A 12174-nucleotide genomic window follows, 5' to 3' on the forward strand; every position below is an offset into this window, starting at 1 on the left:
TATCTATCTATATATATCTCTCCTATACAGGTAGGGTACTCACACAAACAGATGGACACTGGTTATAAATATGCAATGTCATTGATTCTCCGTTTGTGTGTGTGTGTGTGCGCTCCAGCTCATGTCTAAGCCCAGACTGAAGCAGATCCCCTCAGAAGAGATGGACTCAGAGGAGGCGGAGTCAGCGGCCAGCGAGACCTATCAGAGCAGACCGAGGGCAGAGTCACTTAAGGAGGCGGAGTCAACGGTCGACAGCCAGGGAGACCATCTCAACCTGCAAAACACACTCATACTGAACCAGGTACACCACACACGGGAGGGAGGGAGGGAGGCCAGTTGTACTCAGGCACAGTAAGCAGCAGTTGTACATGAGATGAAAACACTCTGCAGTTGCGCCTGTTCACCAGCAGGGGGCAGGGTCCCTCTTCTCCTGCACTGTTCTGTCACTGACTGCTAGTTTGGATTGATCTGACATAGTTCCCTCCCCCTCCTTCCCCCCAGTCTCTGCTGTGGGAGAAACAGCAGCATCTTCAGCAGATGCGTCGCCACACGGCTCACATGGAGACGCTAGCCGTACCCATGATGCACGGCGGGGGCTCCGTCCACCGGCCCCTCTCCCGCACGCACTCCTCCCCCGCCGCCACCTCGCTCGTCCTGCCAGACAAGCCCCTCCCCCCAGACCCCCCCAAAACACGCTTCACCACCGGTAAGATGCACACAAACCGACACACACATACACACGCACCCCTTCTGTACAGACACACTGAAGATTTATAAAGAAATAAACTGTGGCTTGACTGACTTCCCAATATGTGTGTGTGTGTGTGTGTGCGCAGGCCTGGTGTACGACTCTCAGATGCTGAAGCACCAGTGTACATGTGGAGACAACAGCAGCCACCCAGAGCATGCTGGGAGGATCCAGAGCATCTGGTCCCGTCTGCAGGAGAGAGGCCTGAGGGGGCAGTGTGAGGTACACACACACACACACACACACAGAATCACACACTCATATGGATACATCATTTCATAAATGTCCCCACGCGCTCTCTCACGTCCACTCTCTGTCCCCCCCCTCCCTCCTCAGAGTGTGCGGGGCAGGAAGGCTACCCTGGAGGAGCTGCAGTCTGTCCACTCTGAGAGACACGTGCTGCTGTACGGAACCAACCCCCTCAACCGCCTCAAACTGGACAACCGCAAACTGGCCGGTACGAGGGAGGGAGGGAGGCCATGGCAGAGAGAGATATTGGAGTGTGTGTATACAGTATGTGTGTGTGATAACCAGTCTTCTGTCTGCAGGGATTCTTTCCCAGAGGATGTTTGTGATGCTTCCATGTGGAGGAGTTGGGGTGAGTTAAACACACACACTCGCGCACGGCAACATACACACTTAAACACACAAGTAAACACACAGAATGAGTGGACGGAGGCTTGGTTGTTGTTGTTAATGACTCCTGTGTGTTGGTGATGACTCCTGTGTGATGATGACTCCTGTGTGATGATGACTCCTGTGTGTTGGTGACTCCTGTGTGTTGGTGATGACTCCTGTGTGATGATGACTCCTGTGTGATGATGACTCCTGTGTGTTGGTGATGACTCCTGTGTGATGATGACTCCTGTGTGATGGTGACTCCTGTGTGTTGATGACTCCTGTGTGTTGATGACTCCTGTGTGATGGTGACTCCTGTGTGATGGTGACTCCTGTGTGTTGGTGACTCCTGTGTGATGGTGACTCCTGTGTGTTGGTGACTCCTATGTGTTGGTGACTCCTGTGTGATGGTGACTCCTGTGTGTTGGTGACTCCTATGTGTTGGTGACTCCTGTGTGTTGGTGACTCCTGTGTGGTGATGACTCCTGTGTGTTGATGACTCCTGTGTGTTGATGACTCCTGTGTGTTGATGACTCCTGTGTGTTGGTGACTCCTGTGTGATGGTGACTCCTGTGTGTTGGTGACTCCTGTGTGTTGATGACTCCTGTGTGTTGGTGACTCCTGTGTGATGGTGACTCCTGTGTGTTGGTGACTCCTGTGTGATGGTGACTCCTGTGTGTTGGTGACTCCTGTGTGATGGTGACTCCTGTGTGTTGATGACTCCTGTGTGTTGGTGACTCCTGTGTGATGGTGACTCCTGTGTGTTGGTGACTCCTGTGTGGTGATGACTCCTGTGTGTTGGTGACTCCTGTGTGTTGGTGACTCCTGTGTGTTGGTGACTCCTGTGTGATGGTGACTCCTATGTGTTGGTGACTCCTGTGTGGTGATGACTCCTGTGTGTTGGTGACTCCTGTGTGTTGGTGACTCCTGTGTGTTGGTGACTCCTGTGTGATGGTGACTCCTATGTGTTGGTGACTCCTGTGTGATGATGACTCCTGTGTTGGTGACTCCTCCCTGCAGGTGGATAATGACACCATCTGGAACGAGGCGCACACCTCCACTGCGTCCCGCACGGCGGCCGGCAGCGTGACAGAGCTGGCCTTCAGGGTGGCCAAGGGAGAGCTGAAGGTGACCACCTCCTCCTCACCTCCTCTCTCCTTACCTCCTGCCTCCTCACCTCCTGTTTCCTCACCTCCTGTCTCCTCACCTCCTGTCTCCTAACCTCCTGTCTCCTCACCTCCTGTCTCCTCACTTCCTGTCTCCTAACCAAACCCCTTACCTAACTCTCTCTCTCCTGTGTGTTTGTGGTCTCAGAACGGCTTTGCTCTGGTCAGACCACCTGGACACCATGCAGATCACTCCAACCCCATGTGAGTCCAGCTTTATGTGGGGGGGATCTGGGTGTGTGGAGGGGACTGGGTCTGTGTGGGGGGATCTGGGTCTGTGTGGAGGGGACTGGGTCTGTGTGGAGGGGACTGGGTCTGTGTGGGGGGATCTGGGTGTGTGGAGGGGACTGGGTCTGTGTGGGGGGATCTGGGTGTGTGGAGGGGACTGGGTCTGTGTGGGGGGATCTGGGTGTGTGGAGGGGACTGGGTGTATGGGGGGGACTGGGTCTGTGTGGAGGGGACTGGGTCTGTGTGGGGGGGACTGGGTCTGTGTGGGGGGATCTGGGTGTGTGGAGGGGACTGGGTCTGTGTGGAGGGGACTGGGTGTGTGGAGGGGACTGGGTCTGTGTGGAGGGGACTGGGTGTGTGGAGGGGACTGGGTCTGTGTGGAGGGGACTGGGTCTGTGTGGGGGGATCTGGGTGTGTGGAGGGGACTGGGTCTGTGTGGGGGGGACTGGGTCTGTGTGGGGGGATCTGGGTGTGTGGAGGGGACTGGGTGTATGGGGGGGACTGGGTCTGTGTGGGGGGATCTGGGTGTGTGGAGGGGACTGGGTCTGTGTGGAGGGGACTGGGTGTGTGGAGGGGACTGGGTCTGTGTGGGGGGACTGGGTGTGTGGAGGGGACTGGGTCTGTGTGGAGGGGACTGGGTCTGTGTGGAGGGGACTGGGTGTATGGGGGGGACTGGGTCTGTGTGGGGGGGACTGGGTCTGTGTGGAGGGGACTGGGTGTGTGGAGGGGACTGGGTCTGTGTGGGGGGACTGGGTGTGTGGAGGGGACTGGGTCTGTGTGGAGGGGACTGGGTCTGTGTGGAGGGGACTGGGTGTATGGGGGGGACTGGGTCTGTGTGGAGGGGACTGGGTCTGTGTGGGGGGGACTGGGTCTGTGTGGGGGGGACTGGGTCTGTGTGGAGGGGACTGGGTGTGTGGAGGGGACTGGGTCTGTGTGGGGGGACTGGGTGTGTGGAGGGGACTGGGTCTGTGTGGGGGGACTGGGTGTGTGGAGGGGACTGGGTCTGTGTGGAGGGGACTGGGTCTGTGTGGAGGGGACTGGGTGTGTGGAGGGGACTGGGTCTGTGTGGGGGGACTGGGTGTGTGGAGGGGACTGGGTCTGTGTGGAGGGGACTGGGTCTGTGTGGAGGGGACTGGGTGTGTGGAGGGGACTGGGTCTGTGTGGAGGGGACTGGGTCTGTGTGGAGGGGACTGGGTGTGTGGAGGGGACTGGGTGTGTGGAGGGGACTGGGTGTGTGGAGGGGACTGGGTCTGTGTGGGGGGATCTGGGTGTGTGGAGGGGACTGGGTCTGTGTTTCACCACAGTAATATGTGGAGCACTGTTGTGTCAGCAGCCTGTCAAAGGAGAGATTTTTATGGAGTGACAAAGATGAGAAGAAGGAAGATGAATTCCTCTCGTTAGTTGTACTCTCCCTTCTTTTAGGATGATAAACTCTTTGATCTCTCTCCTCTCCTCCTCTCTCCCCCCCCTACCCCCCTCTCTTTATCAGGGGTTTCTGCTACTTTAACTCGGTTGCCATAGCAGCCAGACAGCTGCAGCAGAGACTCAGTGCCAGTAAGATCCTCATCGTGGACTGGGTAAGAACCTAGTACTGTAAAACCTAGTACTGTAGAACCTAGTACACTACTCTAGAAGGCACTGCAGTAGTTTGGACCTTGTGAGCCATCATAGGTGACCTCTGACCCCTCCCTTCTCCCTCTGTTGCTAGGATGTTCACCATGGTAACGGGACTCAGGAAGTATTCTACAACGACCCCAGCGTGCTGTACATCTCTCTCCATCGCTATGACGACGGCAACTTCTTCCCCGGGAGCGGGGGGCCGGCCGAGGTGAGTGACATCATCATCATGAGAGAGACGGAGAGAGAGAGAGAGACGGAGAGAGAGACATAGAGACAGAGAGAGAGACAGAGAGAGAGACATAGAGACGGAGAGAGAGACATAGAGACAGAGAGAGAGAGAGACGGAGAGAGAGCGAAACAGAGAGAGAGAGCGAAACAGAGAGAGACAGAGAGCGGGAGAGGGGGAGAGGGACTGTGAATGAGACACAGACTCCCTGGTTATCATGTGACCTGTGACCCTGGTGTGTGTGTGTGTGTGTGTGTGTGTGTGCAGGTGGGCTCTGGAGCAGGGGAGGGCTTCAACGTGAACGTGGCCTGGACCGGAGGACTGGAGCCCCCCATGGGAGACGCAGAATACCTGGCCGCCTTCAGGTAGCACACACATACACACACACACATTCTGCAGCACCTGGTGTGTGTTTGGCCCTCAGTGTTACATGAAACGTCTCCAGGCTGTATCAAACAGTAAGTTAACCTCAACCATTTCCCCTTATTAAGAGAGGTGACCACACACACGTACAGTACATGAGGAACGCCACACACACACACACACATACACTTGCAACAACACACACAGACACACCCCACATCCTCCCCTCCCTCCCTCCTCCTTCCTTTCCTCCTCTCTCTCTCTCCCTCCCTCCTCCTCCCTCCCTCCCTCCCTCCCTCCCCCTCCTCTCCCTCCCTCTTCTCTCTCTTCTCCTCCCTCTCTCTCTGATTGATCTTAATGGGTTCCCCCTCTCCCAGTCTGTAACTGCTCGGAGGAGGGGGGGAGAGGAGGGGGGGCGGTTTATTGGTCTACAAGGGAGGTGGGATTGTTTTTTTGCGGTGAGGTGTGTGTGTGTGGGAGTGGGGGAGGTATGTAGAGTCTGTGTGTTTATGCTTGTGTATGCTTCTATGGGTGTGTGTCTGCATGTATTCCTGCTTGTGCGTCTTCAACCGCATGTGTGTAGGTGTGTGTCTGCATCCATGCTTGTGTGTGTAAATGTGCGTGTGTTAGTGTGTGTGTGTGTGTGTGTGTGTGTGTGTGTCAGGGTATGGCTAGAGGAATCTGCAGTCAGGATAATGAGAGGTAATGGATCCCAGATGGGGTGTGTGTGTGTGTGTGTGTGTGTCAGGGCTGTGAGGAGAGTGACAAGCTCCTAACTAGAACCAGATTTCACCATGGAGCCTTTGAACTGTGGCGAGCCAGAGAGTCTACCCCCTCTGTCCTAGACCCAGTATAGTCCCTCTGTCCTAGACCCAGTACAGTCCCTCTGTCCTAGACCCAGTATAGTCCCTCTGTCCTGGACCCAGTATAGTCCCTCTGTCCTGGACCCAGTATAGTCCCTCTGTCCTGGACCCAGTATAGTCGCTCTGTCCTAGACCCAGTACAGTCCCTCTGTCCTAGACCCAGTATAGTCCCTCTGTCCTGGACCCAGTACAGTCCCTCTGTCCTAGACCCAGTATAGTCCCTCTGTCCTGGACCCAGTATAGTCCCTCTGTCCTGGACCCAGTATAGTCCCTCTGTCCTGGACCCAGTATAGTCCCTCTGTCCTGGACCCAGTATAGTCCCTCTGTCCTGGACCCAGTATAGTCCCTCTGTCCTGGACCCAGTATAGTCCCTCTGTCCTAGACCCAGTACAGTCCCTCTGTCCTAGACCCAGTATAGTCCCTCTGTCCTGGACCCAGTATAGTCCCTCTGTCCTAGACCCAGTATAGTCCCTCTGTCCTAGACCCAGTATAGTCCCTCTGTCCTAGACCCAGTATAGTCGCTCTGTCCTAGACCCAGTATAGTCCCTCTGTCCTAGACCCAGTATAGTCGCTCTGTCCTGGACCCAGTATAGTCCCTCTGTCCTAGACCCAGTATAGTCCCTCTGTCCTAGACCCAGTATAGTCGCTCTGTCCTAGACCCAGTATAGTCCCTCTGTCCTAGACCCAGTATAGTCCCTCTGTCCTGGACCCAGTATAGTCCCTCTGTCCCAGCCTAGCACCAGCTTACAGTCGACTGTCCTGCCTGTACGTGAATCGTTTAAATGCTTGTGTTTGTGTGTTGAAGGGGCTGGAGGAATCTGTAAACAACACAGTGAAATCTAACGTGTGTGTGTGTGTGTGTCCTGCAGGACGGTGGTGATGCCCATAGCGCAGGAGTTCTCCCCTGACATGGTGCTGGTGTCGTCTGGGTTTGATGCTGCTGAAGGGCACTCTGCACCCCTGGGAGGGTATCTGGTCACACCCCGATGTACGTCCATCACACACACACATCACACACACTTCCTGATGTACGCCCATCACACACACACACACACATCACACACACTTCCTGATGTATGCCTGATCACAACACCATGGAGTTGAGTTCATGGTTCATCTCACTCACACTCCCTGTTAGATTAAACTAGTCATTCTTTCTTTCTTCTCATCCTCTACTCTTCCTCTTCTCCTCGGTGTAGACCAGCAAACACTGGATGAGATCAAAATGACTGATGTCCCCCACTAGTCATGGAGGTAGAGGGTCCAGAGCAGGGTTTTGACCGTGTGTGTGTGTGTGTGTGTGTCTGGCAGGTTTTGGGTTCCTGACCCGTCAGCTGATGGGGCTGGCTGGGGGTCGGGTGGTGCTGGCCCTTGAGGGGGGTCACGACCTCACTGCCATCTGTGACGCCTCCGAGGCCTGCGTCAGCGCCCTGCTGGGGGTGGAGGTGAGGGGGCATGCCACACCCTGCTGGGGGCGGGATGGGAGACTGGGTGGGGCTGGAGTTCTTAGGGAACAAGCAGCTCATGTAGTGATCCCTCTCCCCTCATCATCCTCTCATCCTCTTCCTCCCCTCTTCCTCTCCTAGGAGCCTCTGTCAGAGGTAGTGTTACTCCAAAAGCCCAGTCCTAATGGAGTCTGCTCACTCCAGAGAGTCCTACAGATCCACGGTACACCTCTACACTCCTCTACCTCTCTCTCTCCCCCCTCTCTCTCTCTCACTCTCTCCCTTCTCTCTCTCACTCTGCCTCTCTCTCTCCCCCGCTTTCTCTCTCCCCCCCCTTTCTCTCTCTCTCCCCCCCCCCCCCTCTCTCTCTCTCTCTCTCTCTCTCTATCTGTCTCTGTCTCTCACTCTCTCTCTCCCCCCTTTCTCTCTCACTCTGCCTCTCTCTCTCCCCCCTTTCTCCCCCCCCCCTCTCTCTCTCCCTCTCTCTCTCTCTGTCTTACATCCATGTGTGTGTGTGTGTGTGTGTGTGTGCAGGTCAGTACTGGCCGTGTCTGCGGTCCTACAGCAGCAGTGTGACTCTGTCCTTCCTGGGGGCTCAGAGGACAGAGTGTGAGGAGACTGATGCTGTCAACGCCCTGGCCTCTCTCTCTGTAGGAGTCCTCACCAGCAAGAGGTACGTACACACACACACACACACACACTAATAGACACACACATACAGTTGCTTACATGAATGCTTACACACAGACACACACACACATTCCAGACACACACACACACACATTCCTGCATCGTTCACATAGCTCCAAACATTACGTAACACAAGCAAAACACCCGAGTACACATTCTTGACAATTTCCACAAGCCTCCACACCCTCCAGGCTCTCCGTCTGTATCTCTGGAGCTGCAGGCCCTCTCTCCGTCTGTCTCTCTGGAGCTGCAGGCCCTCTCTCTGTCTGTCTTTCTGGAGCTGCAGGCTCTCTCTCCGTCTGTCTCTCTGGAGCTGCAGGCCCTCTCTCTGTCTGTCTTTCTGGAGCTGCAGGCCCTCTCTCCGTCTGTATCTCTGGAGCTGCAGGCCCTCTCTCCGTCTGTATCTCTGGAGCTGCAGGCTCTGGAGCTGCAGGCTCTGGAGCTGCAGGCTCTGGAGCTGCAGCCTCTGGAGCTGCAGGCTCTCTCTCCGTCTGTCTCTCTGGAGCTGCAGGCCCTCTCTCCGTCTGTCTCTCTGGAGCTGCAGGCTCTCTCTCCGTCTGTCTCTCTGGAGCTGCAGGCTCTCTCTCTGTCTGTCTCTCTGGAGCTGCAGGCTCTCTCTCCGTCTGTCTCTCTGGAGCTGCAGGCCCTCTCTCCGTCTGTCTCTCTGGAGCTGCAGGCCCTCTCTCCGTCTGTCTCTCTGGAGCTGCAGGCTCTAGACACACACTGGAACTGTCAAGTCAACATCTACAAAACCTAATATTCTGTGAAAATATGACATTCAAACATCTTCTGACATGCAGAAACTGGTTATGATTAGGTTGATTAGGTTGATTAGGTTGATTAGGTTGCTAGTAATGTATCGAGTTTATAGTTCATCATTTGATCTATGACAATACAGACTGTCTTATGTCACGTAAATCATTTATAGATCTAAAAATATCTAGTATTGTATATGAATCTTCTGTAGACCATCTGAAAACCTTTTGAATTAGACTTTTCTGAATGAAATGTTACCTGACCGTTTACCCCGCCGTCTCTAACCCTCTGTCTCCACTTGTCTCCGCCCCCAGCCTGTCTGACGAGCCAATGGAGCACGAGGAGGACACCATGTAGAATATACTGACCAATCACCGCACAGACCTCACATTCACAAAGTCCTTATCCACCAATAGCCTTGCAGCTCCTGTGCTGTCACATGACTACAGAGAGGGAGGAGCTCTGCCTTAAAAACCCTCAGTGTACACATACACACACACAACACATACTCACACTGTGCCTCAGAGAAAGTTCTACAGTACAACACACACATGCAGACAAGACACACACCTTACACACTTCCCCATGTACTCATCAGACCAAGCTAAACAGTCTCATGTCCGTTCTGTCTGTGTGTGTGTGTGTCTGTGTGTGTTTGTTTGTGTGTGTGTCTGTGTGTGTTTGTGTGTGGTTGTGTGTGGTTGTGTGTGTCTGTGTGTGGTTGTGTGTGTTTGTGTGTGTCTGTGTGTGGTTGTGTGTGTCTGTGTGTGGTTGTGTGTGTTTGTGTGTGTCTGTGTGTGTCTGTGTGTGTCTGTGTGTGTTTGTGTGTGTCTGTGTGTGTTTGTGTGTGGTGAAACATCTACTGCTATGAACTGTAGATACTTTGGACATTTGTTTGTGAAGGAGATTAAAGTGCTAAAGTATGAAGATCAGAATAGGATCAGAGAATCTCAGTTTTCATGCGGTGACCAGCGGCACAACGACCGAGCGCAGCCAATCAGGCGAAGGACGCCCTTGTTGGGTAACCGTGACAACGAGCACGTGAGAGCGGACACTTTTTTTTTCCTTCTTCTTCTGTTCTCCCGGTGTTCCGTTTCTGCGCTCCGCTCCAAGGAAACGCACCGGGAAGGGTCGACAACAGGACGAGACCCAGACACAACATGGCCGCTCCCGTGATCAGACACAACATGGCCGCTCCCGTGATCAGACACAACATGGCCGCTCCCGTGATCAGACACAACATGGCCGCTCCCGTGATCAGACACAACATGGCCGCTCCCGTGATCAGACACAACATGGCCGCTCCCGTGATCAGACACAACATGGCCGCTCCCGTGATCAGACACAACATGGCCGCTCCCGTGATCAGACACAACATGGCCGCTCCCGTGATCAGACACAACATGGCCGCTCCCGTGATCAGACACAACATGGCCGCTCCCGTGATCAGACACAACATGGCCGCTCCCGTGATCAGACACAACATGGCCGCTCCCGTGATCAGACACAACATGGCCGCTCCCGTGATCAGACACAACATGGCCGCTCCCGTGATCAGACACAACATGGCCGCTCCCGTGATCAGACACAACATGGCCGCTCCCGTGATCAGACACAACATGGCCGCTCCCGTGATCAGACACAACATGGCCGCTCCCGTGATCAGACACAACATGGCCGCTCCCGTGATCAGACACAACATGGCCGCTCCCGTGATCAGACACAACATGGCCGCTCCCGTGATCAGACACAACATGGCCGCTCCCGTGATCAGACCAACATGGCCGCTCCCGTGATCAGACACAACATGGCCGCTCCCGTGATCAGACACAACATGGCCGCTCCCGTGATCAGACACAACATGGCCGCTCCCGTGATCAGACACAACATGGCCGCTCCCGTGATCAGACACAACATGGCCGCTCCCGTGATCAGACACAACATGGCCGCTCCCGTGATCAGACACAACATGGCCGCTCCCGTGATCAGACCAGGATAAACCCTGGAGGGGGTAAACACCTGGCCGCCGCCGAAGCTAAACATTCCTGGGAGGCCTGGAGGAGCCGGACCCTGGTCGATGATGTCACTAACACTCAGTAAAACCACTAAAGAAGAAGACGACAGACAAGGAGGAGGAGAAGGATGGTGATGGATGTCTCGTCTGTAGAGAACCAGCACGTCATGTTTTTGCACTGTCTATTCTGTAATGTGAACCATGAGGAAATCCTAAACTCTGGGAAATAGAAAAGCTTTAGATATTTAATGATCTTTTTGGACTTTGATAACAGGATTTAAATCTGTGTTCTTTGGTCCACTTACAGTCAATAATGACCTGTACGCTCAGCCTGTATTGACGCAAATAGGGCTATTTCTACAGAAGAAAGTGCTTTTGTAAATATATTTTTTGAAACGTGTTTTGGGACAGATGCAGTCACGATTAGCACAGCATTTGCCGTCCACATCCAAGTGTCTTAGCTATTAAACACACACACATGCAAACACACACATTTCACAATGTATTGCTAGTGACATGCTGAAGACCAAAACACACAAAGGTTATTGCTGTGAGGTGGATATGAAATACTCTCACATTTACAATATAATACTAGTGAAGGTTTCCAGTCTTCAGACTGAAGCAGAGACAGAGAGCCGTCTCAGGCTACTGTGTTCCTGTATGTTAGCTGCTCTGTACGACCACCACGGCCATTCCACAGCTTCTACCCTTGAGGACCAGATTACTGTTATGACTATAAGGACTTGATGCACTTAACGAAGATCGCCCAAAGAAATATGTATTGGTTGACTCTGTCTGCAATGGGACCAGTGTGGATTTTGCTTTGTGTTGATTGTGCCTGTGTTCTGTTTGTACTTTAGCTGTTTGTACATTGACTTTTCTGTGTTACCTGTTTTCTATGTTGATTTTGTCAATGTTGACTATTTCTACATTCTTTTTTTTGTTTGTTATGTTTTACATTGAGTCTAGGTGGACCTTTTCTACGTTACCTGTGTGCGTGTCTCCTGTCTCCATGTTGTCTATGACCAGCATCGTTTGTCTGCGATGGGACCATTTTGTATACTGCTTTATCCAGATTTCGGTGTCTAGGTTGAATATTTCTACGTTAACTGTGTCCACGTTGTCTATGAGCAGCATTGGAACTTGCGTGTCTTAATTTCCCTTCATGAACCTTTAAGAGAAAACGACCTTCAACTCCCTCCACTATGAAGTATAAGGGCTCATATGTTGATAGTGACTTTGGGTCTGTTTGACAGCCCTCTGAATACTGTGCTGAACTCATCCAGGTCCCTGCAACCTGTTGAATCAAAGCCTTGTAGATGTAGATACAGCCTTTATTGTGTGTGACCTATGACCTATAGTAACCGTGGTGACTGCTAAGGAGTCGTATAGCCCTGTGTATGTTTTTAGTATACTCTGCACCAATCACTGTGGACA

At 53.4% G+C, this 12174-nt stretch overlaps 1 protein-coding gene across 1 annotated transcript in view; it reads left to right on the forward strand.

Annotated features, from left to right (window-relative positions):
• The window catches only part of hdac7a (histone deacetylase 7a), a 28461-nt gene extending 18798 nt beyond the window's left edge, over positions 1–9663 (forward strand). Inside the window, exons 12-26 of the mRNA XM_084681112.1 lie at positions 119–301; positions 502–706; positions 837–970; positions 1085–1205; positions 1297–1346; positions 2387–2494; positions 2681–2736; positions 4250–4337; positions 4469–4588; positions 4874–4971; positions 6702–6820; positions 7144–7277; positions 7419–7500; positions 7812–7950; positions 9038–9663. Coding sequence (XP_084537238.1) covers positions 119–301; positions 502–706; positions 837–970; positions 1085–1205; positions 1297–1346; positions 2387–2494; positions 2681–2736; positions 4250–4337; positions 4469–4588; positions 4874–4971; positions 6702–6820; positions 7144–7277; positions 7419–7500; positions 7812–7950; positions 9038–9080 — 1680 coding nt within the window. The 3' untranslated portion in view covers positions 9081–9663. The remainder of the gene's footprint in view (positions 1–118; positions 302–501; positions 707–836; positions 971–1084; positions 1206–1296; positions 1347–2386; positions 2495–2680; positions 2737–4249; positions 4338–4468; positions 4589–4873; positions 4972–6701; positions 6821–7143; positions 7278–7418; positions 7501–7811; positions 7951–9037) is intronic.
• Positions 9664–12174: the final 2511 nt, after the last annotated feature.

This window comes from Hypomesus nipponensis, chromosome 18, assembly GCF_054491055.1.
Source record: "Hypomesus nipponensis isolate SF chromosome 18, ASM5449105v1, whole genome shotgun sequence".
Taxonomy (NCBI): Eukaryota; Metazoa; Chordata; class Actinopteri; order Osmeriformes; family Osmeridae; genus Hypomesus; species Hypomesus nipponensis.